Raw genomic sequence first — 27,649 nt, forward strand, 5'->3', positions numbered from 1 at the left:
GAATTGATTTTATTCTGTTAATGGACCCCATCTTCTTTATATAAAAGATAATAATTATTATTATTATAATACTCACTGTACCAAGTCATCCCAAAGTTTCTGACGTAAGATATTCTCGAGATTTGTATGGAGCTTTGGAAAAAGTTGATCAGAATAATGGGTAGAAGAGAATGTCTTGGGTACACGTGTACTTATTTTATATCCGATTGATTGTATTGGAAATTGGTGTTTTAGAGACAAATAAGATTAGAATCTCAATCAATCATTAAGAATCAACCTTCTTCACCTAATATAGATTAGTTAAAAACTAATTTATTAATGAGCAGTTAATTGATTTGTTTTCATCAAATAGTATCTGCTCTATGTCAGGGATGTCAATATGTACCCATTTAACCGAAATCGAATTGGAAGCAAAATTGAAAATCACGATTTTGATTCCCTTTTTATTGAAATTGATTAGAGTCGGGTTTAAACTGAACCAGATTGATAGAAATCGAAATCAGAATTGGAATCGTTAGATTCTATCTAATGGGTATCCAAAATCGATTTATTTTATCATTTCTTTTCATACTATAAATGATTTACAAAATTTTCTTATATCAAAATTCTTGCATATTATATACAATTCTTCAATTTTTCATATAAATTATCGATTGGAGTTTAAAATGAGTTATATCTTATAAAAATACATTACTTTTAATTAAGATAAATTTTTATTTTTGAAAACAAAAATCATTAATTTGTATTCTTTAAATAAAAAATAAAATTAAGTCAATAAGTTTGTAGTTAATATGTTATTTTTTTTTAAAGATTATTTATTTATTTATAATGATTGGAAATATTTTTTTCTCGATACCTATGTTTAATGGTGGTTTTGGTTCAATTTATTTTAAAATCGGACCCAAAATCAAATTAAAAATAACGGTTATGGTTCTAGGTTCCTTATGGATCGAATTTGGAACTGAACCATTGACACCCCTACTCTATGTAAAACGAAAAAAGAAAAAAAAAAAAAAAAAAAAAAAAAAAAGACTTAATCAACATACTCAACTGTTGCATTTTTATTTAAAAAAAGAAAAACTCCCTTAGAGTTCTGACAACTCGAAGGAAACCTTATTTTATGAAGTTGACTATCCACCAAACCCCACTTTATCAAGTTTGTTATCGACCTAACCTTGGAGTGGGGATCCACCTTATAAAATTCAAATGTATGCTATCATTTTGTTATTTAACATACTTTGAGTGGATTTTAACCACATCAATTTGTGCATCCAAAAATGTGATACGATGTCACAGGGTTATAAAGAAAAAAAAAATTCTAAAATTTTTGAATTTTGTTGTTGTTGTTGTTAATTTTCACCGTTGAATTTTAGTTTTAAATTTAGGAGTTTGATAGCCATCCAATTTCAATGCGTATGATCAAGATCAAAAATGTTTTTTTTAATAGATTTTTTCTTTTATAATTTGATTAACCATGTGGCCAAGAACCCTTAGTAGATTTTAAATATTACTAAGTGAGCCATGGTAGCATGATTCATAAAGTATGGTTTGTTCAAATATAAACTTGATAAAGTAAAAGAGTTTTTGTAATAAAATTGCAACAAATAGGTCTGTCTGATGAATCTCTGTCAAAACAAATAAATAAATAAATAAATTTTGTATACCTTCAAATGATATTGTTTACTCGTGCGAACCCTAGTTCGGATTGTACATATTTTCATGGTTTAAAACTTGTCAGAGTCGACTCGATTAGTTTGGAGTTATGAGGTAATTGGTTGTACGATTGGTTTAAAAGAAATTCGTTAAAAATCAATGACTCAACTCACTATTTCATAGTTTTGAAAAAAATGAAAAATATGACAAACCTTTTCTATTACATTTTTATTACAAAAGCTCCCTTACTTTATCAAGTTTGTTACTCAATAAATCTTGAAATGAGACCCACCTTTTTTTAAATGATTAAATATATTTAATATCTTAAGTTCTACTCCTTGAAAAAGAGAAGTATATAATAAGTATTTAATTAAAAAAATTGAGGGTACTATATAATTTTTGTTTATATAAAAAAAAATGTGAGTCCCGCTCCAAGATTTATTAAGAAAACACTTTCCTTACTAAGTTAATAACAAAAGTTTCTGTACTGCATTAATTTATAACATTCGTGAACATAATATGATTCCATATGGTGATGAATGGCAAAATAACTAAAAAATAAAAAATTCACCACTAAAAAAGGATTCTTTGAAAAAAAAAAAAATCGTGCCTAATCTATTAAGTGTAGAAATCCAAAATTTCATAAGCTCTTAAAAAGTCTGATCAAAGATGGTTGGTATGTGTTATTTGGATTTAAAATGAGGTTCATGGGCTAACTAAACGGCTTTGGGTTTTTTGAACATGGGTTAGGTTTATGGAATACTTGGTTTTAAGGTCTTTTGGTATTTGATCGGACTTGTTTTTTTTGCTAACCGAGTGTCCGGGCCAGCTTGCGCGCACTACAACTAAAGTCCTCCCCGAGATTAGTTGTGGTGCGCGCAAGCTGGCCCGGACACTCAGTTAGCAAAAAAAAAAAAAGTACGATCAAATACCAAAAGACCTTAAAATCAAGTATTCCATAAGCCTAACCCATGTTCGAAAAACCCAAAGCTGTTTAGTTAGGCCATGAACCTCATTTTAAATCCAAATAACATGTACAAACCATCTTTGCTCAAGATTGGTGTATATGGCACTCGCGAAAAACCTAACATCAACCACATGACACACGCACATAGACTTGGCCAAATGGCTCAATTCTAGAGATTCATTTGTATCCAAAATTATCTAAAAAATTCCATATAAGGAGGGAAATGATATTTAAGTACAAAATAACACTCTAGAAAAATATTGATGAATGTATTTATAATGGACTGCTTTGAGAAAATAGTTCTTGCGTTTTTTATGTTCCAAACCTATTGACATTGAAAGATGGACCAACCAACAACAATCACAGGTTTCAAGGGCGATTTCATAATTGTTTAGCTACCAATTGTTTGGGTCCCGAGATGAGGTTTTTTTTGTTGAGTTCTAATGGTGACACTTGCGAGAGCATCGGCCACCGAATTTGCCTCTCTCCAGGTATGGAATTCTACCCCCCCAACAGTCCTTTTGCCCACTTCAATCAACAAGTTGAGATCCTTCAGATTAAAATTCAGCAAGGCTTCTAGGAGAGCTCTCAATTCTCCTATAAAAAACCCGAAACCCGCTTGAATCACGTGACCTTCTTTCATCTCTGAGTACAGCACCACCACCCAAGCTAGACATGGGTTCCCTGAACATTATATTATAAGTTTGGGGTTCATCATATTATATCGGAGAATTATCTTTCACGGGGTGCAACTTGATATGAATTGGGGCCAAGTTGAAATCGAACCAGATCTAATTTGGTATGGGTTTGGGGCCAAATTGAAACCGAACCAACCTAGATAGGTTCCACAAAACAAGAACCAGAATTGAACCAAATTGCTCATAGAATCCAACCAAATCAAATCGAGCTAAAGTCGACTTGTTATAATACAATGCTTGGAAGCAACATATATTTTAATTAAAAAAAATAAACAAACATGAAATATTTTATATGGTAAATCATTAATCCATGTCCTAAAACAATATAAAAATAATTGAGGGAAAAAGAAGTCTTATTTATTTTTATTTATTTTCAATTTTAATATGCTCTTTTTGGATGAATGATTAAAATAATCCATAATATTTTTATTTTATTTTATTTTGTAGATTAAGAAGGGGTTTGTCAGACCCCGAACCAGAGAAAAAGAAGCTAAAAAACCATAATAAAAAATTAATACAACGCTTTTAACAAACATAATTTTGCCAAACTTCTAACCAAAACATACAGTAGTTTTCAAAACCACCTATAGCCTGCTTTTTAATGTTTAACATTTTGTGCAGGGTGGGCTGGGCTAAAGATCTTAAACCTAGCCACATCTTTCTTTCTGGGCCTCAAATTAAGGCCCTATCCCCTATTACTCAGGCGGAACAAGACCAGGTCCAGGCCTATATGGCCCTATAAGACCTTGTTAAACTTCAAGTTGTCAACCCATATCTGCGTGCACTACTACACAAATGTTCTTAAAACCAGAATGGACCAGCCAGTTCAACCCTATTAGTCGGTTCTAAGAACAATTTTCTAAGAGAACCCTGACCCATTCTATTATTTCCTTATTTATACTGTATAAAAGAACGAGAAGGAAAATGTTAATAACTAGTTGATAGTTAATCAGATGAAAAGTCTTCGAATCCATACCAAAATAAAGATTTGAACAAGTTACAAAGTTTCAGTAAAATAGAAAAACAGTTTTAAATCTATGGTTCGTCCATATTTTGAACAGCAGTTGATTAAATTTGTAAAGATGTATGGATTTTCTGCTCACAATTTACGACACTGGATCAGAATTGTGCCAACCCTTTGTACAAGGAGGTATGTCCATGAACTCGTCGAATTCCTTCACGTGAATGTCACAGCATTTCCACTGCAAATCATGGACAATTTCGTAAGCAGAAAATGTGAAAGAAAAAAAATCTAAAATAGTTCCAGAAAGCTGAAAAGAAACCCCATACCCCTCGTATCCTGTCATGGAAAATGGCGGGTCCAGGATGGTAGCTACATGCACTGTCGTGGTTATCCTTTTCTTTGAAGGATTTACCACACCCTTTGTTTTTGCAAGTCTGGGGTTCGTTCAGATCAACTATTTTCTTTGGTGGAGCAGGAGAGCTTTTCTGAACAACGGCTTCAGAGTTCAAAGGTTTTGAATTTCCTTCTTTAGCTTGTGAACCTGAAAATAGAAACTTGGTTTTTTCATTAAGTTTGAAAAGCTCCCTCAAAGTAAAAAAGGAATCTCACATAGAGGAGAGGAAGAAGTGATTCTCTATCTATGCTGTATGAATGATGCAAATGGAGGAGAGGTTGGAAACTCATCAATCAATGTATAATCAACCTAGAAGACCATCACCACAATTGGTTGATTCTTTACCTCAGTAATGGATCAATAAACTTGGATAGAAAATTCTAATAGATCTCACTCATTGGGATCATTTTATAATATGATTTAATGGGCTTCTTTCTCGAGGGCAAACACCGGTGGAGAAAATTTGGGCAGAGCCTTCCCCTAAAAGTAGAGGCTTTATCACAGTAGATGACCTTAAACATGGAATATAGTGTGTGAATCATTTATATTAGAATTGCAAGATGGAAGAGTTGTGTGCTTCTACTTGAAATGATTGAATATGCATTGGGTGCCCTAAAATGCAGGACTTCTTGCTAGAATGGAACTCCAGGCCTTTGCAGGTAAAAATCTCCGAAAAACAGTGTCTTATGCTAGAAGCTAAGAAAGAGTGAGGCAAATCTTGGAAACTTGTCACGGAAACTTTCAGAAGTGTGTAAGGTTATGTTGTGGATTGAAGGATGTATAATAATGCATGAATTTTAGGAAGTCTCAATGAATCTCTGGAACTTTACTTCCTTGCACTTTTTATGTCGTGTATGCCGACTTGGTAGGCTAGAAGGTGTAGGAGGGGATTGAATCCATGTCTGGAATTACTACTCACAGACTTCACCAACATACCAGGTCAGCACTTTCTACATTAATTCGATGAATTACATGGTTAAAAAAGCAAAAGAGAAATATCAAAATTAAAATTCCAGACTAACAAAGGATAATATGGGATACCATGCTCCGAGCAAAAAAAACCTTGTTGACATCTTGAACAAGCAAGTTTGGATGATGCATTGTTTGATGGAGACACAACACGAATTGGCTTCCTTGGAATAGCAGCAGCCTTTGCTGTCACCGGTTTTTCTGTTGTGTGTTTACCTGTCTTGCATCTTCATTAAAAAAAGGACTTGAGCAACTGTTACGCATACATATGAAGATAAACACATTAATTTAAGAAAACCCTATCCAAACAAACTAGGCATTCCATTAGCCAAGTGGGTTCACAAGCTCCATCGCCAATATGCATCATATGTGGTTTGAGTCCACATGTGAGCTAGATTGAGTTGAGCAATCCTTCACCATTTTTAAAGTTTTTCATAAGAAATTATAATTTTGAATACATGAGCCAAAATAGCTGAGGAACACTGTTCTTCTCACGGAGATAAAGAGGTCCATAACTCCCATAAAAAACACAGTTTAAAGCAGATTGAGACCAGCAATCCTTCACTGGTTTAAAAAGGTTTTCTTATAAAAATATAATATTGAAGACATAGGTCAAAATAGCTGGGGAACATTGTCCTTTCTCACACAGATTTAAGGGTTCATAACTTCCAGAAAAACAAACTTGAAAGTTACCAAGACGAAGTTCACCCGTGTAAAAAAAAATCTAGGGTATAGTAAAAGGTAAAAAAACAAAGCAATGGAATCAGTAACGCCCCGATTCCCCAACTAGCTAAATCAAGGAGTGGATGAGATTCATGGTGGTCTCATTACTGCAAATTAAGGGGGAAGTTCAAGAACACTTAAGATACATATTTTAGTTAACGTTTGGAAGATGAATTGGTCGTCGAGTGTAGTCAGAAACATGTGAGGAGAAAGGCTTACATTTATGTGCATCAAGCTTCAATTCCCAGCACCTTCCAGATCCTGCAAGGGCTAGAAGCTTGATTGAACCAGATGTTGGTGCAGTTAAGCAAGGTTTTACAGGAATAAATGATGTATGAAAATAGCTCTCTGATACGAAGATTAATGCAACCTAGGGTTTAATGGTGGTGGTGTAACTAAAAGGTTTTAGGGTTTAAATTGAGTCAATTGAGAATGTCTATTATTGCTGGAATTTAAGCTTTTAGGGGACAAAAAAGAGGGTTTAGGATTTTGATGGTTCCAGGCAGAGGTGACTTTTAACAATATATTATACGTAGTAGAAAAATGAAGGCTTTTCCTCCCTTTCTGATGAAGGCTTTTTTTTTTTTTTTGTTTTGGAGCGGGGAGAGAGTGGTACAAATTTGGGTGTAAGATTTTATAAGTTAGATAGAAAAGAAAACAAAGAGGGATATGGTCTAAGTTTAATTAAAGTTTCTCCAGTGAATAGAGATGCACCTCATGCATTCACCTATACCTCACATGGTATGGATCTTGGTAGGATGCTTACTCTCATTGCACAATAATACTTTTTAAAAATAGAAAATTGCCAGAACATAGAACTCCTAGATTGTAGACTTGCTCGATATACACAAGTCTAAATTTTTGGACACTATGTCCTAATAATAAAATAGACACTCATAATAAATAAATTTCCAATTCCTATAATCTAACCGACTAAACATGGAACCTGCATAAGCTATAATCGACCAGCTATAAATTCCTACCTTTAGTGCTGTATTGGACCCATTTATGAGTTGTATTGTCGTATGATCCACTCAGAATCTCCCTTTCAAAACTTGTGAGTCAGACCCACTTGTTGCTGTTGACCATCACTAAGAACTCAAATTAGAATTGTACAAACAGCAAAATTTTCCTTTTTAGAGCAGTTATTAGGACCCACTTTTGAGGTTTTTCAATCAACACTAAAGCCTCTATTAACAAAAGCACAAAATAACCAAACTAATTGGTTGAAATTTAAGCCTGTTGGACTGCAACATCAGGCCTTGTAATGGATTGAAATTTGGCTGGACCATTGGTTAACAAAGAACTCCAGATTTTATTTGGATTTAGACCTGATTAGGTGGTTCAAAAGAGCCTGGAAAAAAAAAAAACTGTATTTCAACCTTCAATAAATAGATAGATATCAACTTGTTCTGGAACGTTTGAGAAAATTACAGAGTTCTTTGGTGGTTGAACTTCTTATTTGGAAGGTGATACATAAATTCCAGTCTATTGGCCGCACACATAAATCATATAAAATGATTACTTAGGTATATTTTAGAAACAAGAGCTATCTCTCCAAAACAAACTTAGCAGTTTTAAGATAGAGAATCTCACATACCCTGGAAGCGCCAAAAACAAGCTGAAATCATGACTTCTTTGCTTGCAACAGCTCCACTCTTTCATACCATCATGAAATATTGGCTGAACAAAACATATTTTAAGCTTAAATTAGAGCACTTATTTAACATCAGAAGTCATGAAATAAAGCAAAAAAAAAAAAAAGAGAGGAAGAAAACAATTAAATAAATGGATGTAAAAATTAACTTACCCCCTGACGAAATGAAGTGATCAAATTTGTCGAATCAAGCCGATACATGGATGAAGTAAAGTCAACATTAGTAAAACACACCACACATATAAACATGTAAGGCTCCATAGCATAAATAAGTCACTAAGCCTTATTGCAAGAAACAATGCACTCAGGCATGGCATACATAGCGAAGTGTACTTTTCATTGCAGCATATAAGGGTCATTAAGTGTCCAGTGGTTGTTGCAGGAAATGATGCTTCACAGAAAGAGATTTGTTACCAGCAGTTAACAACTAAATATTAGCAATTTGATAAGGAACAGTCGTGTACATGTCCATTTCACGAAAGTTTGTCTTTTATCCATTAAGTATCAGCTCTTTATTCAGACGGAAGAGATAAACACACGCTGAAATGCTACAAACAGGCAAACAAATTGCACAGATTCACTTCTAAAGATGTTGCCAAGAACTACTGAAAGGAGAATGACACAACCACTAAAAACAGCCTCCCATTGCACAAGGCCCCAGCCCAAGCTCAACCTATTTATGCATAATATCTATATAATAAAATATAACTATGGACCCCACTCTCTTTATCCCCCATACAAAGAAGGGTTGGGATTTAATCTTGCTATGACACTCAAGGAAAACTTCTAACTCTATTCTCTTCCTTTCCATTAATGCCCTTCCAACTTTTTCTTTCCTGTTCTACCTCCCTTTTCAAGAATACTCCTCCAACTTTACTGCATTTCCTCTTCTAACCCCTTTTCCAAAATACCTCCCTATAAAGAGAGGTCGAGATTTAATTCCTCTATAAATCACGAGGACACTTTTAATGTTATTGTCTTTCCTCTTCCAAGAAAACCCTTCTAACTTTGTTGCATCTCCTCTTCTAATTCCTCTTCCAAAAATAACCCCCCAACTTTATTGTCTTTCCTCGACTACCCCTTTTCCAAACTTACTGCCTTTACTCTCCTACCCCAATAACCCCAAAGAGGATGCCCGTGCCATAGGCATGGGCAAACTCTAGTATGTAAATATAACTCATATTTTGGATAAGGTTTCATTGTTGTTGAGGTTCTACTCTTTTACATGTTGTTGCCATTGAATTGTCTATTTTCATTGAATGTTGTGTGTGAGGTGAAGCGGGCTGGAGCTTTGGTTGTGTGTATGGTGATTTTAGAGGAACCTTGTTGCTCCTAACAAAAAACATATTCACTTAAATGGTCCTTGTAACAATATTTCAACATCCATTTATCCAAAGGAAGTAATTGCTACATGTTGATAAAAAGTTGGTATTTTGACCGAGTAATGCAGAAATATTTTGGTTTGAAAGTTTGGGGAAATATAACCAAATAGCCAAACCCTCATCCAAGTTTGTTATTTTAGCTTTCACAAATTTCCTCTATCCCTCTTCTCATAGAAATTCAACCTGAGGTAACCCGAATTTAAGCTTGAGTTGAAACATCCCATGCTTGAGCTCAAACTGAGCTGAGCTTGTGTTGAGTGATGTAAATTTGGGCTCCACAATTTGGTGCTAATGTTTTTCCTTTTAATTTTTTGATCAAGGAATTGGTTTCAAAATTATATATGTGTGATCCACAACAATGACGATATAGGCCCCCATGGCGAATTTTTCTTTATAGTTATTTCCTCTATGGCCTTTATTAAAGCATTAAAATAGATATTTGTACAATAAAACACAACGGGTGGATCCCTCTCTCTTTATCACCACATAAAGAGGAGTTGGGATTTAATCTAACTACGAATCTTGAGAATTTTTTTTACCTTGATTGTCTTTCCTAATCTCTTCATTTCCGACTTTATTATCTTTCCTCTTCTACCTCCATTTCCAAGAATACTACTCCAACTTTATTGTCTTTTCTCTAATACCCTTTTTCCAGTAATACCCCTCAAACTTTATTGTCTTTCCTCTTCTACACCCTTTACCCCAAAAAGGATGCCCGTGAATGGAGGGGGATTTCCAGTAATCGCAAATGATCCACTAATTAGTTTGAAATCACGGAAGTGTTTGGCAACACACGATTGTAACACTAAGAAGCACTTTTCAGTCCAAAATTAGGGTTGGGTTGGAGAAGCTAGATGCACTCCTTGTGGAATGCTACCTAGACCATGTATGTCAGATTTACTACTATAAATAGGTCAAAGAGAATTATTTAAATCATATTTCTTAGGGTTGCTTTTAGGATATTAAGCCTCTAGGTAAAAGCTTCATAAAAACTAATCCAGGCTTAAGCCTCGAGACATAACTCTCCCATGCATCAACACATGATTCTTTTACCAAAAAAGCTACAAGTGCCTTTTAAACATAGACATTTGACCATAAAAAAATTTAAGTGGGATGAGTAATTATTGTGGGGTGTTGGTTGGCCTTGGGCGTTCTTGTATTTTTTTTTTTTTTTCTTCTTCTTCTTCTTTGATTTAATAAAAAACTTACTTATAAAAAAAGAATCATATAATTTTAATACATTAATCAAGAGAATGCGCAGAGAAATTAACCGATTCGGCTCTCTATTAAAAGCCCTCAACAGTCCAACTTCTACTCAGAGTTTTAAAATGTTTCGTATTTTAAATTCTAATTTTTCTTGTGAGATAATTCAGGAGATTTCAACAACTTATTTTCAACGAGAGATCGCTACAATTAAAAAAAAAAAAACACACACACACACAATTAAATTAAAGAGAGTGAGTGAGAGAGAATCTTGTATGTTGTGAGAAAATGATGAAAAAAGCTTACGGAGTCATGATATCTGCAGGAATCTTCAGGATTTTCGTCCTCCATGAACATGGCGTCGCAGCCGATTCTCTGGCATCGAAGCTTCTTGCCCTTCTCCTCCATTCTCTCTCTCTCTCTCTCTCTCTTCGCTTTACCTTCTCCGAAGTATTGAGTCAATGTCAAGAAAACTCTCAATCGTGATCGAGCTAGACCTTAGTCTTCTGTTATATTCTAATAATAAAATGACCTAAATGCCCTCCACTTCAAAGTCTATTAAAAATTGTTAACGTTACTCTGACCAAAATAAATATGGAAAATTATTTAAAAAAAGTTTTTTTTCCTAATTATTTATTAATAAAACATATAACTTCTAAATAAAAAATAAAAAAATTTAAATAGCTTTCTTGGTAGGATTGAAATTAATAAAAAAAACACACTCAAGTGAGAGAGTGAGGTTTCAAGTTTTTTTTCTCCTCCTTGATGGCAAATTCACATAGAGATAACAAGCTAATCTTACAAAGGGTCATGAGCTCACATTCTGGCATCCAAAAACATGATTTGGGCAATATGGGCGTATAAGATAAAATTTTAAGAATTTTTAAAAGAAAAAAAAAATATATGAAGTTTTTTTACACTGTTAAATTTTACTTTTAAATTTGAGAGTTCAGTGGCCATCTATTTTCAACGCCTTGGATGAGACTCAAAACATATTTATTTAAATTTGAATTTTGTCCGTTAAATCTAGAACATTGTGTTGTTGTATCGCCAATGTGATAATGCATGTGAGCCTAACTAGTCATACTAAGATTTGAAATCTTATCAAGGAAAGCGTTTTTCATAACATATTTTGTGGTATTGACACTTCAAGGTTTAAGGCATAAAGGAGTTAAACATTGGGCTATCCATGGTTTTACATAAAAATGGGCATTAAGCATAATATATTGGACGGTATAACATAATAATTTTCTGAAAGGAATATAAGCTTACTTTTTTGCACAAATCCATGGGAAAATCTATTTGATTGCTTGGAACATCATTGTCCATGGAATTTGAAATCCATGGAAAAATGGTTATGAAGGAAAAAAAAAAAATCAAATTATATTGTTTGTGTGCATTTATAAAAATATAAGTGAAGGGAAAAAGGGAGGGGGCCAAACAAGAGAGAGGGCGAAGGAAGGGTGTGGCGAAGGGAAGAGGAGAAAAAAGAAAAAGAAAAGAATGAGAGTTACTGGTGGGGAAGACGATGGCAGTGATGGTCGACAGTGGTGGGTGTCATGGGGAAGAAGGAAAAGATATCATAGTTTTAATTTTGGGGGTAGATTGTAAAATTTGGAGGTGGTTTATTTTTTCATGGGATACATGGAAAAATGATATCTATATTATGTTTGGATTTTGGACAGGGATGCGTTTGATTGCATATGGATGGGTGGGAAATCAATTATCTATGAAAATTTTCAATTTCAATGTGTTTGATTGGTATTTTCAGTGGAAAGTGGATTTTCACCCTTATCTAAAAATCTAACAAAAACTGGATTTCATTTTCTCATCTATACTAGTGAGAAAATGAAATTCACTCTTAAATTAAAAACCTTAAATCTTTTTCTTTTTTTCCTTCTTCCCTACCACTTCCATCACTCACTGTTGTTATTGTTGGACACACACATACTCTCTCTCTCTCTCTCCTCATCTTCTTATTTCAAGAGACTTCACAACCTACACCTCTCTCTCTCTCTCTTTATTTTTTTTACTTATTCCTCATAATTTTCTTGACCCAATCAAACAATGGAATTTGATTTTTTCACCTTACCCATTTTAACTTGGAAAATGACTTTCTATACGACCAAACATACCAGTTTGTGTGTGTATTGGTTGGGTTTGTACCAGAATGAAAACGCCACAAAATGGACCTTGGGTATTAGTCGAATAGACAACTTACATATCTTAGTGGATATGCTACAACCTCATGGAAATATGAACTTTCCACGCCATTAACATTTAGGTATTTTTGGTGTATTTCATTAGTTTGAAAATAAAAGTGTTGTCTCAAATATTCACCAAAATGTTGAGATATTAAAAAGAAAAAGAAAAAGTAATCAACTTTTGACGAATTTATGATTCCAACTCACTATTCATTTTAATTACCAAAACGTGAACGATAACGAATTCGGAGATTTTTAAAGTGACTATTTTGTAGGTTAAAAGTGACAATTTCATTTTAAATATGTGAAATTGTCACTCTAAACCTGCAAAGTACACTACGTCAAAAAAGTTAAAATTCGCTATTATTATAGCGGTAAACTCGGCGGCCCAAAACCAACGTTTTTTTTACAGGCCCAATTAAGCCCAAGAACAAATTTCGACAGCCTCGGCCCATCGAACCACCAAATTTTTTCTTTTAACGAAAAAATAAATAAAAATTAACGTCTTAACAGACTTCCTTCTCTCAACCATTTCAGAGCAAAACAGAACGAAGAAAGTTGCAGACGAATCTCACTCTCTCTCTCACAGATAACCTTCCCTCTTGATTTGGTTCGATCAAACCAAGAAGCATTCGAGAACACCGAGCGATCGAGAGCACCGAACGATCTCTCACTACGAATTGATTTGTATGCAATCAATTTCGGATCGATCGAGAGCACCGAACGAGCTCCTGTCACTTCGTCGATGGATTTTTAATGTCTTAGAACTCAAATCGAAGAAGATATTAGAGCTCAAGTAAAAAACCCTACGAATTGAAGCTCAATCATCAGTGCCATCGATCAAATCACTTCAGATCTCAACTGTAAGTCCATCTCTCTCAAAAACCCTAAAAATCCCTAAATTTTTTTATTAGTTTGTTTCCAAATGATGTAATTTCATCCCTGTTTTCCTCGACTGTGTAATTTGAGCATGTTAAACTACTTTTACTCAAGGGAATCATGAAGGTGTTTCTTGATCTTCTATAGATGAACAGCAACCTTGTTTGAAATCGAGAAAAAATCTTCTCTTCTTGATGTTCAATAAATAAACAATATTGCTAGGGTTAAGTTTTAATGTTTCAAATTTTGATCTTCTTTGAAATTTAGGCATTTTAGTATTTCTTCTCATGTTTGTTTAGAATTTTGAACTTATCTGAATTATATCTTCAGCTCTGAATCTCAATTCTCAACTCAATTATTGAATATCTAAATCTGACAATAACGTGGAAATATGAATCAGCCAATATGGTTAATATGCCAACACAGCTGTTTCTGATCTTCACTTAATCGGTTTCATGTTGTATAGATAGGTTATCCATATCAACAATGCTATGATTTGTGTCGCCCGTGAGTGAGTGAGTGAGCGTGTGTGCGTGTGTTGGGGGAGAAGGGGTCGATTGCTAGGATCTGTCGTGAGGCAGGAAGACATAGTTACATGATTCTTACTTTCAAGGGTCTATTGCCTGCTTGCTTCAATAGGGGCTATTTTCTTGCTTCTATTGGTAGCTCTGGCTAAACATGTTGTGGTTTTGCTCACACGCTTTACAATAGTAGTGTGGACTGCATTCAAGGGGATGCAGTCATTCAAGGGTAGCCCTGTAAGTGACAATGCTGGCGGAATTGCTGAGATGGCAGATGGCTGGAATGAGCCACAAGATCATATTGGCAAGGTAATTCAAAATCAGCAATGCTGTCGGGAGATACAGACAAGGATTCAACACTTAGAGGGTATGTGAAATTTGGCAAGATCGATCCGGCGATGAAAATTTTGAAACAGAACCAGAAAACTTTCCAATCTAATAGACCATCCAGCATGGTGAAGAAAGAGGCTTTACATTCAAAATGGTTGTACAAGCATGGCCACAGCGTCCATCATGAGTAAGTGATCCTGCTGAAGTTTTTGATAAAATGTTTAGTTTTTAAAACTCCAATTCAAATGTTTCCTTTCTTTTTGGCACTCTTATTGTTGCCCATCACTACTAGCAGAGCTGTTGGAGACGATTGTTGTGGTGGACGAAGAGTCGAGCCTGCTGTTGGAGACGAATTAGTATGTTTTGTTTTACTTTCTACTTGTCTTATTATTTGAAGTTCATGGATGAATGCATACTCTGATATTCTGATGATAGTAATGAAGTACTGCAATATATGTTACTTATCACTTACAAGGGAAAAAAAGAAGAAAAAAGAGAGGAAAAATTGATCTCACACCATTTCTAGCCTTTCTTACAAAGTTCTCACAGACGTGGCTTTCTTTGTGTAGACAACAATGTTGGACAAAATTTTAATGGTTGAACCATTTGAATAAGGTAACCTCAATGGTAGAATCACATTCTACTTAGCTTAGAAGAATATGAAACATTTTTACATAAACCAGCCTCGCTTTAATTTTTTAAATTTCCTTTCTTGTAGGGTAGTGTTTGTTATTGGTTGAGTTGCAAGTAGGATTGATGTTTTCTTTGAGGGTCTTTGTACATTGGATGTAGGAGTAGTAGTAGTAGTAGTAATGTGACCAATTGTTCTTGTTTAGCTTTTAATTTCTGTTCTATTCTCTATAACTGATTTGCCCGTTCTTTTTTCTAGTAAATAGAAGTTGTTTGAGTTTAGTGTGGGGTTGCTTGTCGTGGTGTTCGCTTATCCTTACATAAAAAAGGTTACAATATCAAACGAATGTTCAGCTGTGTGAGCTAGATGCAACCATTGATAAGTGTTCAATTAGGGGTCCATATTCGAAGTGTTCACCTTGCTTTGATTAAGAATGGTTTGACGAATTAGACTTGCTGGAATGAGTCAAAGAATGGAGGGAAGGCTTAGAACATATAGTTTGAGAGCTTGTTTCCCTCCCATTTCCCCTGGTTGATTAGCCATGACTACCTTTGATTATCACCTGTTTGGGGACATGGTGTTCCCTCAACTTGTGCATAGCCAAAAAGGGCAAATAGGTTACTACTAATGGCCCTCATTGCAATGCAATGTTTTGGTCAGGTGAAAAACTGAAGCAATCTCAACCAAAACTTTTTCCAAAACATTTAATGTTTTGGGTTCAATATTTTAGTCCAAACTCGAGCCAAAACAACATGAAACTTCGAAACATCGATGGGAATATGGGATCTTTATTAGAGGCCACAGATATGAGGGTTGGAAAAGGGTGAAAGGTGTATTTGATCTACTTAGCTGTTTGCGTTTGAAGTGGGGGTTGATGACCTAGTGATGGTGTTCAGGTTGATGTCACAATTACCAGGACAAAGTTACCTCAACCTGCTCTATAGCACCTATACCTGAGGGACTAACTTAACTCATTCCACATGGTTTTTGATAGTGTTCAAGTTGGAGGTAGTTGCTAGATTATTTTTTTCTATGTGACATTTCTGCTCTCTTCCCATCTCCTAAAACAACTCAAGTAAAAGAGTTTACAACATCTGCCCCCTCTCCTGCTGCATTCCTACTTCATAGAACATCCGACCCAGCTTGTGTTTGGGTCAGTGGTTACATGTGTTGGGTTACCCAGCCTTCAGCAAACTCATTGCTATCCCTATTAATAAGAAAACCGAAACTTGTGTCACAATTAATATGGTGGAAACTTATATAATTTTGGAGACTTGAACCATGACCAACATGTTTGGATTTTCTGGACAGTCGTTATTGGCTTGGATCCAAGTCTAGGCCTTCAAGGCCTGCATGGAATTGGAACTATTTCATGTAGATAATATATCTAGTTTCAGCTGATTGCTTTTTTGTATCCATTCTATTAAGTATTGATAACCTTTTTATTAATCACTAAATGATTGCTATTTTGTTCCATCAAAACTTTCATTTTTTATTTTTTTAAAATAGGATATCTTAAGAATTTTTTTTCTTTCAATTTTTTTTTTTGAAGTAATGGGCTCTTTTTATTCGATTGGTTATAATTATGTTTTGAAGAACGAATGGCACAAATTAAGGAAGATCCTTCTTTGAAGCCTATTTTAGAAGAGATTGAGAGTGGTGGTCCAGCTGCAATGATGAGGTTATGAGATACTAGGATTTTTGCTATTATAGTATCCTGTAGTGTTTAGAAAGACATGTGAACCATTCACTGGGACAATGGGTAAGAAAAATGCCATGAGGCTTATGCCAAAGGCATATTCCTAATAAAGCACTCACCTCCAACATTGAGACAATGGGAGGGGCAGGCTTAAAGTGTAGAGGTGCACTTCTACGCATATTCTTCAAGTGTACATCTATTTTTTCTTTCTAATATTCTTCGAAAATAAGCATCATCATTATCCACGCCTTATCCCAAATATTGGGGTTGGCATCCATCACGATTTCTTTGTCACCATTTGACTTTATTTTGAGCCATGATATCTCCACACATTTTTATATTGCAAAACACATTAAATGCATTGCAGGCTTTCAAACGTTTCTGCAATTACATTTAAATGTTTTGCCATATAAAATAAGAATGTGGCCATATGTCATTCATACATTGAAACTAGTAGACTGCATGTACAATGCACGTGTTGCTTAATGATATTATTTTTCTTTAATGATTAGTAGAGTTTTCTGAAAAATAAGAGTTTTTTGTTGTAATGGTAGTAACAGAAATGTAATTGAAAAGATATTTGGGTAGTAAATTAACTATTTTACTTCTGTGTACATCATTTTTGTTATAAAGCATGAAGATTTTTAAGGATAATATAGGAGTTTTTCTTATTGATGTAATTAAAAATTTTGTATTTAAATTAATAATTGATGGCATAGGGAATTTTTTGATAGAAAGTGACCAAAATGTCGAATGTCAAGGGTCTGTTCTCTCTGGATCGTAGAATGTTTTTTTATTGATCCAGTGTAGAAGCACGAGGCTTATGCCTTGCTTTTCTTATGGTCCCAGTGTGTGACTCGCACCTTTACATTCAAAACAATAGAAGCCTGTAGCTTGATTTATCTTCTATATACATGGTTTATGCACCTTTTCCGCCAATTAACTTTAATCTATTTTTGTTTTTTAGGTATTGGAATGATCCTGAAAAAACTACATCACAGCTACCTTGTGAGGAAAGTGAACATAGATGCCAAGATGTAATACCCAATAACCTGCTATGCACGTCAAGGGAGCCTAATCCTATTCCTACCATCAACAGTTTTCAGGGTCAAAATTTGATTTTTTGCATTGTTGGCATATGAACTGTGCAATCCATCTAGTTATCATGAATCATCAAAGTTGTTCAACAGTGACTAACTGTCTTAATTGGTCTTGACTTACTCCCTTTATGTACTTCTACTTGTTGGACCTTCTTGGCAGTCATATATAACTGTCTGTTATTTACTGTTTTTCTTTGATCTTCAGCTACAGTTTGAGGAAGTCTTCTATGAGAAGTACTTCCCGAAGGTGATGCAGGATTAGAGGATAAGAGATTCCATGGACTTGGTATAGAAGACTCTGACAATAGCAAAATACAAAGCTAAGTTTGCAGATCTTTCACATTTTGCATCCCACTTGATTGCTATAGACGAGTTTAGGATTGATCAATTTAGACATGTTCTGAGGCCTACCATCCAAGAGAAGCTTGTGGCGATTAGAATCAATACCTATGCAAAGATGGTTGATAAAACCCTATTAGTAGAGAGTGAGTTTGAGACCATCAAGAAGATATGAGAATAAGGAAAGACCTAGAGGGATGGACAACTACAAGTTGAGTAGAGCAAGAGGCAGAAGACTACACCACAATATCGACTAGGTTAGGGGCAAATTATGGGAGGCTAGTTGATCGGAGGTTGGGACAACTGGTGTACTGTATATAGAATCCTCTATGTATATAACCACTATGTGTTTTTCGGACATTCTATACGAAGATTAACTTCAAAACAATTTGCTTACCAATTAAATGGACCTCAAATCTCTATGAACTAAATGAAATGGACCTCTACCTGACTTTCCAAATTATTTTCATACAAAAGTGTGAATATACAACTAGTTTTGGCATATGCAATTCTCTCTTTTGAAAGTTTTCCTCTTAGTTGTTGTATACATATTTCTATGCTTAGAATTATAGTCATTGTACATATGTATATATGTATCTCTAATGGAATGGAAATATACATATATATATAACAATAAAACAGAACAAGAGACTCCATTTGGTGGTTAATACATTGCTTTTGAAACTAATGAATTAGTCGTTATATAATTTCTTTAAGAAATATCTAAAATGCATATATAATAATAAAATAGATACTCATGTAGAGGTTTTTTTGGGATTTCGCTCTTTGAGATTTGTGTACTTTCTTTGTGTACTTTATTTATCCCAAAATAAGCCTGTATTTACCATTATGATATATCATTTAATTTGCAAGGAACAAGAGGAATTGTTTAGAGGGCAATTCACTACGTCTTTAATTTGGCTAGGCAAGCGATGATTAGTAGTTGTTTACGTGTGATAGTTTTTTGTCAAGTAAATGTTAGTCTCATTGTTTCCGACATTAATATGAATGTATTATAACTTCTGGATCCTGTTTTTTTTTTTTCCTGATTTACTAATATGAATGTATTGTTCCTTGTACACTGGCCAGCCAAATTGAAGGAATGGGCTTCATATGCTGTGCCTAATGAAGAAGACTTCGAAGAGTTGGACATGGAGTCAACATGGGCTGGAATGGAGAAATGTTTGGATATGGGGATATGTAAGTCCATTGGTGTGAGCAATTTCTCTTGTAGAAAGATCGAACGGCTGTTAGAACATGCATCGGTCCCACCAGCCGTGAATCAGGTACCATTGATTCCATGGGTTACTATGATCGACACATACATCATCATCATCATCATCTTGTGAAGGATCTAACACCGAAGTCAGTTTTGGAGTTAATGAATGTGAACATATATTGTGATGATAGAACAGTGAAGAGCACTGACAAAGGAGTAGGAATGTGCAGTTGCTTGCATTCACGAATAAGAGAGTATCCCTGGACTCATCAACTTCCTTCAAGCCTCTCATTCAAACAAAGATAGCCCAATCTCAGTGTATGCCCTCCACCTTGTTGAACTCAATGGTGCAAATGCCATGTTTATAACTCATGACAGCCATCTTAGATCTTCTAGTATGCCCGCTCCAACTTCATGGTAAAGGCCTTGAAGATCTATGAGCAAACACAGCTGTGTCCCCTTTCAACACGATGTACCGTGATATTTGTGAACTTGCACTAGAAAAAAAGGCATCACTCATTATTGTTCCCTTCCACAAGCCAGGATGGAGAGACTATACTCAATATAATGCATCTCACATGGTGAATTCTAGCCTCCTGGCCAATGCACCTTGTTCGGTTGGAATCCTTGTTGATCAAAACCCACACATGAATGTTCTGCCCCGTTCCTTGGCCTCCTCAATGAACCATGTTGTTGTTATTTTCATGGGTGGAGCGGAATCTCGTGAAGCGCTGTCCTATGCAGATTTCATTGCTTGGAAGCCGAGCACTAGCCTCACTATGGTACAGTTCCTTTTGGCTGATAACATCAACAACAACTATGATGATGAGAAGGAGATGAAGTTAGATGATGAATTTGTGGGACAGTTCATGATGAAACACTAGTGATTGATAGAATCAATTTTCAATTTTGTTGATTGTTAAAAACATGTTCATATTAACTCATTTATGTAATCAAACAAACATGAGTATTTCATGGAAAATCATTGTTTTTATACAGGTATAATATACAGGGATTTGAAACGTGAAAATGTATTACCTCCAGCGAGATCCAGATTGGGCGAGTTCTAGTTGGGGGACCTAATATTTTTTTTTTAAAGGAATACCCTATAGCGACGGTCGGAGACCGTAGCTAAAGGCTTTATATAAATATATATAATATTTTTTTAATAAAATACCCTATAGTACAGTGACGGCCAATAGCGGCTGTCGTTATAAGTCCATAGACGTGGCTGTTGTTATATGTATTTGCGACGGGTTTTCCTCTATAGCGACGGTCGGCGACCGTCGCTATATCCCTAAATTCTATGATTTTTAACTGCCGAATATTTTTTCGACAAGGCCAAATTCGATAGGCTAATTCGACGGTCGAGACTGTCGAATGGTCCCATAAGTCGACGGTTTAGGACCGTCGAATTTTGAAAATTTTCACGTAGTGGTAGTCACTTCGTTGTGAATTGTTTTTAGCAAAAACGTGATTGTTCAAGCAGTGCTCTCAATGGATCAAACCCAAAAATTCGATCGGGGAATCAACGGGAAGGAAATAAGGTAGATTATTCGATTCTATTTCCTCCTTTGGTAAGGATTGGTCGGTGATGTGATTGGAATTCGTCTTTTCTTTGTTTGTATCACCGAGACACCCGAAGGGCCGGCCATATGTACCTCGGGAGACCCGGCCCATTCAAATCAAAATAGAACGAGCACGCTGGTTAAAAAACCATAATTCTCTTTTGTTTCTTGCTCTCGCTTAGCAGCGGGAAAGGAGTCTATCTATCTGCCTAGCTGTTATTTTCTGATTTTGCTCTAGATTAAGGTTTTGTGTTCTAATAACTATCATATTCTATCAAATCAATTCTAGATCAATCATTTCCCCATTCGTTAGGACCCCAACATGATAAATGGTCCTTGGAGTAGAAAACTCGAATCCTAATTCATCATTGTTGTATTTATCCCAATCAACTAAAAGAGAGCATAACATAAACTCGTCCAAAAGGGTATTCACCATTATTATTAATTTTTTTACCAAAATATCATGCATCCTCCATAAGGGACATTACAATGTAACGAAATTGAAAGTTCTAAACCTATGTTAATTGGTTCAACGGTTGCAATTCCAATTTTAAACTCTTAAATGAATTCGATTATTAGGATAGGCAAAGATAATTCATTTCTTTGTTCACCTTTATTAGTTCGGTTCACTTGTCCATATAATAATTCAAGCGTACACATTACAAATATAATTTTAATGTTTAAGAAAGTATGAATTAAATAGAAAAAATCATTAATTAGAAGAAAAACGATTGAGAGGGACATTCAAATAATGTCGTATGTTCACTTGTTGGTTTGATGAACCCAATAAAATTCAGCAGTTTGAGTTCGCGAATTGTTGGCACAAGCTCATTGTGAAGCACAAATCATAACTTTTAGAGCAAATGTGGAGCCCATCGGATGGTCGAGAGTCGAAATTTCCCACCATGGATATGGCTCGAGAACTCGGAACTAATACAGGATACCGGATCAAGCCAAATCTTGTAAAAATCAAGAAACGATATAATTTATAGATTTGTTTCTATTCCATGCAAAATTCAGGGAAGAAGGTTCTTAGGATGAAAATTTTCAAATCAGGAAACTACCAAGATGGCTAAGAAAACATTATGAAAGTGGATTAAAAGGGCATTCACCCTATTTTAAATAAATATGCATTCAACATGGAAAATGATATGTATTCTCTAACCTTAAAAATCCATCAAGATTTTTTGGTACTAACTTGGACGTTAGAGGGTCTGTAGTGCAGCAACACCCAGAAGCTAGGGAGAGGTTCGACATTCAAGATCAATAGATCTCGAGGAATTTTGGCTAATCTTGTATCCTTGTGGTGGAAGCTAGGATTTTTGTATCCACATTGATGAATCACAATTTAGGTAAATAGAGATCCATTAATCACCATTCAACAAGCTAAAGATGGATCCTTTTTCTTTTTGGTAAATGGTGAATAGAGATCAACTACTCTTTTTGGCAAAGGATCATTCTTTGGCAACGCACAGTCTCACACGTTTTGAATTCTAAGAATGCTTGTAATATATGTAATATTTAGTAAGTCAATATTTTAATTTCAATTCTTTATGGAGTTTTCTAGAGCTATAAGCAAACACTTCTAAAAATAGTTAAGTTATTCTCTTTTGGTTTCTTTTATTGAATAATGCTGCACTGACCTCAAGATTGGACTTAACATCAAGTGGAAAATCATTTATGATTGTTATCCACTTTCACATTAAGATGTGCGATGTGAGGTCCCCTTGAAGTCACATCAGCATGATTCTTGTTCATTTAAGGAAATATCGAAATAAATTGTAGTGCTATAAGTATCAGGAGAAGAAATAATAGTGAAAGCTTTTCGAGAGGGATTTATTACTCTATGCTGTTTGATAAAACTCTGTGAAAGAGGACCTTTAATCCTCATTAATTGTAATAGAGGATCACCAAAATGATTTAATCCTAGAGATCAGTTTAAATCCCTAACATACTCAATTAAATCCTTAATGTGACAAGTTTGGGAATTGTAGGGCTGTACGTCTTGGAATGCACAATTACATTTTTTTTTATAAAAAATGTATCCCGGGACATGCAGATTTACTATTCTCACATCAAGTAATCGATTGAATATGCCACCTGGTGAGTCATATCATCAGGACTCTTATAATACACATTTTATTAGGATACATATTTTTTGGGAATTATAAACATACCAAGGGTCATGTTGATGGAAATTTTTTTTCCTTTCAATAAGGTAAATATATTTTAATAATTAATAGGAAAAATAATCCTTTTTTGATAATTTAACTACTTATTAACCAAACCATCTTGAATTTTTCTAGCCCATGGTTTTAAATCTCGTACGAGTTTGAGATGATTCGTCCAATATGTCTCAGTATCGTCCACCAATGAGATTAAAATCATGTTCATTTTTCTCATTGTTGAACGAGACGACTCAAACGTATTGAAAACAGAGATTTCCTCAAAATTAATTATGATCTTCTAGTGATAAATTTTGTTGCGATTCCTTACCATCCAACGGTCATATTGACAGTAAAACTCATCGGTGATAGTGAGGCTAGCATTTTCCAAACATCTTTATCGCGAGATTCCACCTAAGACTCTCTCACTCTGTATATATTCTCCGGTCTCCACTCTCCACTCTCTCCAGTAGCAGTCCTTCTGAGGCAAAATTGCTAACGTACGCCATGGGTGCATCATCTCACCTCCTCCTCCCCATTCTCCTTCTCTTACTTTCCCTCCTCTCCACCGCCCACACCCACAACATCACAAAAATCCTCACAGGCTTCCCAGACTACTCCCTCTTCAACAACTATCTCACTCAAACCAAACTATCAGACGACATCAACAGTCGTCAAACCATAACATGTCTCGTGCTAACTAACGCCACCATGCGCACGTTAGCAGACAAATACCCTCTCTCCGTCATAAAAAACGCTCTCCGCCTTCTCATCCTCCTCGACTACTTCGACTCAAAGAAACTCCACGACCTCTCCCAAGGCTCCGCCCTCATCACCACCCTTTACCAAACTACCGGAATTGCCCCTGGAAATTTCGGTTTTGTCAACATTACCCTTCTCAAAGGCGGTAAAGTGGGCTTCGGCTCCGCAGCTCCAGGCTCAAACCTCAGCTCCACCTACACTAAAAGCGTTAAACAAATCCCCTACAACATCTCGGTCTTGGAAATCAGCGCGCCGATCATTGCGCCTAGTATTTTAACCGCTCCAGCTCCACCAGCTTCTGACGTTAACATAACGGAGTTAGTTGAGAAAGCTGGATGCAAGACGTTTGCGTCATTGATCGTTAGTTCTGGTGTGGTAAAGATCTATGAGTCCGCCGTTAATAAAGGTTTGACGGTGTTTGCGCCGACTGATGAGGCGTTTAAGGCTCACGGCGCACCAGATCTTAGTAAGTTGACGGACGCCGAGGTTGTTACGTTATTGCAGTTTCATGCATTGGCGATCTACGCTCCGATCGGGACTTTGAAGATCACTAAGGGTCCGATTAGTACGTTGGCCACTAATGGCGCTGGTAAGTATGAATTAACGACAACGACGACTGGTGATTCCGTCTCCTTAAGCACTGGTGTGGATACTTCTAGGGTTTCTGCGACAGTGATCGACGACACACCTCTCTCCATTTTCACAGTAAATGCTGTTCTCCTCCCAATCGAATTATTCGGTAATTCTCCGTCACCGTCTCCTTCTCCGACTCCGTCACTGTCTCCAACTCCGTCACCAGAAAAAGCCAAAACTCCTGCACCGTCAGCAAAAACTCCTCCACCGTCGGCGTTATCACCACCTGCACCACCAATAGATTCTCCAGAAGGATCTCCTGCATATTCACCGGAGCCGGCGGCGGATAGTCCATCAGGTTCTGGATCTGTATCCATGGCGTTGTTTAAAACCCTAGTTATCGTTTTCGCAGCTCTTTTAGGTTAGTTTTGAATTTTATTTTATTTAATAATTTGGAACTCTTTCTTAATTAGATTTAGTTTTTTTTTTTAAATATTAGAGTCCTTCGACCATTTTCTTGAGGATTAAAGAAGAGAAAAAAGATTCTACATGCGCATTTTAGCAGAAATGTGGTTGTTTTCATGGTTTTAAAATGGTACAGTAATGGTGAAGAGGAATCGAAGCAAATGGAAGATTCGTAAGGGAATAATCTTGACACGAAAAACCATGTGTTGGAGACGTGGAACCAACTGGAACTGTGTTCAGGACTTCAGGTGTTTATTTTAGATTAATTTAGACATACACCTCTGTATTTTGGAGATTATTTTAAATATCTCCCTATGTTTTCAAATTGAGCCATGCCCCTGATTTTCTCTTGTAGACTGACAAAAATGACTTATATGCCCTCGTCTTCATTCTTTTGCTAAAACCCCTTGATCCTTCAATCTCTCCAACTTTTACGGTAAAATTATTTTGATTTATCTAACTTTATCTTTAAATCTACTCTTTACATTCTCGACTTTAAACTTTGAGATTTTCAAAATAAACTCTTTTACTTCTTTCTTGAGGTTTGAAGGTAAAAGTTGATGGAATATTAAAGATAAAGATCACAGGAAGAAATCAAACACAACGGGTTGTAGATAACTTTTCTTTGCGAAGAAAAAATATTACATGATTTTGACTCAATGTTAAAGATAAGGGCATTTAGATAATTTTCTATTTATCTATTAAAAAGACCGATGTCAAGGGGCTTGTTAAGATCTTGAAAATATAGGGTACCTTAAATATTGTGAAGGGGGGCGTGTCTAGATCAAGCAACGAAACAAAAAAATAATAATAATTAAGTTTTGCTTTCCAGTCAACCGAATCGTCACAAAGTAGTATTTCTGGGTTCTGAGTTCTGAGTTCTGACTCAGTGGTCCTTGGAGAAAATAATTTTAGAAGTTCAACAGAAAGTGCAATAAATACAACTTGGAAATATTAAAAAAAAATAAAAAAAATTTAAAGGTTTTTTTCGATATAATAAAATACTATTTCCCAGGTGTATTTATATTGCTGTTTAATATGTGCCCTGTATAAGACCCTTAAAGAAAACTACTAAAGATAAATAAAAAACACAAAAAATATAAAATGAAAATCTCTACCCGTTTTTCTACCTATTTGAGTGAGTCCCACTGGCCTTACTAATTAAGGATTTCGCCCTCGCTAAGGGTCCTTGGGCTCACGTTGTGGTATCTAATCATGTGATTTGATGTTTCAGGGATGTTGAAGACGAAAATTCTATGAAGGTTGAAAAAAAAAAGAAAATTTCTTTGTTGAATTTCAATTTAAAGTTTGGGAGTTATGTGGAAGTTTAGTAATCGTTCATTTTCAAAATTTTAAATATGAGTTTTTCGATGAAACTCAAACAATTGCAGTGTCGGATTTTGATGATGTGATTATCCATTTGAGCAAAACGACCCTTACTAAGAAAAAAAGTTTCTCTATTTGAGTAGTTGGTTCTCATCCTTTTGTAACTTGATAAAAGCCATGATTTTGTCCTTGGGCTAATTTTAAATGTTGGGCAGATTTTCACAAAATGCATATTATAACAGTAAAGCAGATACTCAAATAAAAAAAATTATACTCAATATTAAATGGAATGTAATAATTATGTCAATGTCTGTTGTGTTATAATTTCGTATACATTTTGAGTAGTTCGTGAAGATCTATCTAGCAAGTTGTTTTAAACTTATAAAGCATTATGTTCGTGTTGAGCTTGTAAGTTGATTTTTGAAACGACGTACTCATCATTATATATCTCATCACGAAATACATGAAGTAAGAATGAAATGAATACCCAGATCAAATATGTTGTTCCCTATTCATCATATATCATCACAAATTGTTAGAGTAGATCAATAGTTATCACAGTTTTTTTTATTATTTATTATCAGAAATCATCGGAAATGGATAGTCATTGAAAAATTAGGTATGTTAAAAGAGGCGAGAAATAGTATTTTGAGTACTTAAGATGCACTCCCTCTTAGTGACACCTATATTAGATTCTTTCTTCAAACCAAGGGGAAGGAGACAGAGATAGAGAAAGGAGAAGAAGAGATCAATATGTTTTGGCTTAAATCAGTTTGGATCTTCCCTTTTTTTCATTCTTTCATTTTAATATGTATAGATCGGACATCAAGACTCAACTCACCCATTAGATTAATTAGATTGAAGCACGATTTTAACGCAATAATTTTTCATTAGCATGATGGATTTAAATTTGTGGAGTCGATTTATAACCTATGGGATGAGGCATCTCAATATCATCTCAATTTCGATTGACCCCACTTGGATTGACTGTTTTTTCTTATCAATGTTGCGTTGTTTTTATTAGTATTTGGTCTAGATCTATGTTACCTGATTTGTGGGTTGATTCAGTTCTAATTCGTGTTTGCAATTCGTAGTTTGCCAATTGAGAACAAACCCGACTCAGAGGGGTAGAGAGAGATTGGGGCATTTGAAGGTCAAAGTGATGAATAAAGTAAAATAGATGAAGGTATCTGATCATTTTTCTTTAGTTTATTAATAAAGACTAAGGTCAAAAGGGTATTTTATCAATTTAAAAGTT

The 27,649-nt window shown here is 35.2% G+C and overlaps 3 protein-coding genes and 1 long non-coding RNA gene across 8 annotated transcripts; 3 read left to right on the forward strand and 1 right to left on the reverse strand.

The window, feature by feature from the left end:
• Positions 1-4,243: 4,243 nt before the first annotated feature.
• Positions 4,244-11,057, reverse strand: PBS2 (cysteine and histidine-rich domain-containing protein RAR1). 3 transcript variants are annotated; one of them, XM_086418158.1, is made up of 5 exons: positions 10,917-11,057; positions 7,969-8,051; positions 5,718-5,872; positions 4,609-4,823; positions 4,244-4,520 (listed from the first exon to the last, which is right to left on the reverse strand). In XM_086418158.1, the coding sequence occupies exons 1-5, from the start codon at positions 11,016-11,018 to the stop codon at positions 4,425-4,427; spliced, it is 651 nt and encodes a 216-aa protein (XP_086274284.1). In that variant the 5' UTR covers positions 11,019-11,057; the 3' UTR covers positions 4,244-4,424. The 3 variants fall into 3 exon arrangements, with proteins under 3 accessions (XP_086274284.1, XP_086274285.1, XP_086274283.1); XM_086418159.1 differs by lacking the exon at positions 10,917-11,057 and adding an exon at positions 8,179-10,794 and having other exon boundaries at positions 5,739-5,872; XM_086418157.1 differs by lacking the exon at positions 10,917-11,057 and adding an exon at positions 8,179-10,563.
• A 3,395-nt stretch (positions 11,058-14,452) lies between these two features.
• LOC147389557 (uncharacterized) lies at positions 14,453-19,973 on the forward strand. Of its 3 annotated transcripts, XR_015170834.1 has the most exons (4): positions 14,453-14,731; positions 14,840-14,900; positions 15,114-15,159; positions 19,403-19,973. It is a non-coding gene; the product is annotated as an uncharacterized LOC147389557 (long non-coding RNA). The 3 variants fall into 3 exon arrangements; XR_015170832.1 differs by lacking the exon at positions 15,114-15,159 and having other exon boundaries at positions 17,842-19,973; XR_015170833.1 differs by lacking the exon at positions 15,114-15,159.
• Positions 19,974-20,002: 29 nt separating this feature from the next.
• LOC147389558 (cation/H(+) antiporter 24-like) lies at positions 20,003-20,416 on the forward strand. The gene has a single exon (XM_086419777.1). The coding sequence runs from the start codon at positions 20,003-20,005 to the stop codon at positions 20,414-20,416; it is 414 nt and encodes a 137-aa protein (XP_086275903.1).
• Positions 20,417-23,686: 3,270 nt separating this feature from the next.
• Positions 23,687-26,340, forward strand: LOC147389559 (fasciclin-like arabinogalactan protein 8). Its single transcript, XM_086417581.1, has 2 exons — positions 23,687-25,021; positions 26,300-26,340. The coding sequence occupies exons 1-2, from the start codon at positions 23,773-23,775 to the stop codon at positions 26,323-26,325; spliced, it is 1,275 nt and encodes a 424-aa protein (XP_086273707.1). The 5' UTR covers positions 23,687-23,772; the 3' UTR covers positions 26,326-26,340.
• The last annotated feature ends 1,309 nt before the right edge of the window (positions 26,341-27,649 follow it).

Source organism: Akebia trifoliata, chromosome 12, assembly GCF_017979445.1.
Source record: "Akebia trifoliata isolate Shusen 1 chromosome 12, ASM1797944v1, whole genome shotgun sequence".
NCBI lineage: Eukaryota > Viridiplantae > Streptophyta > Magnoliopsida > Ranunculales > Lardizabalaceae > Akebia > Akebia trifoliata.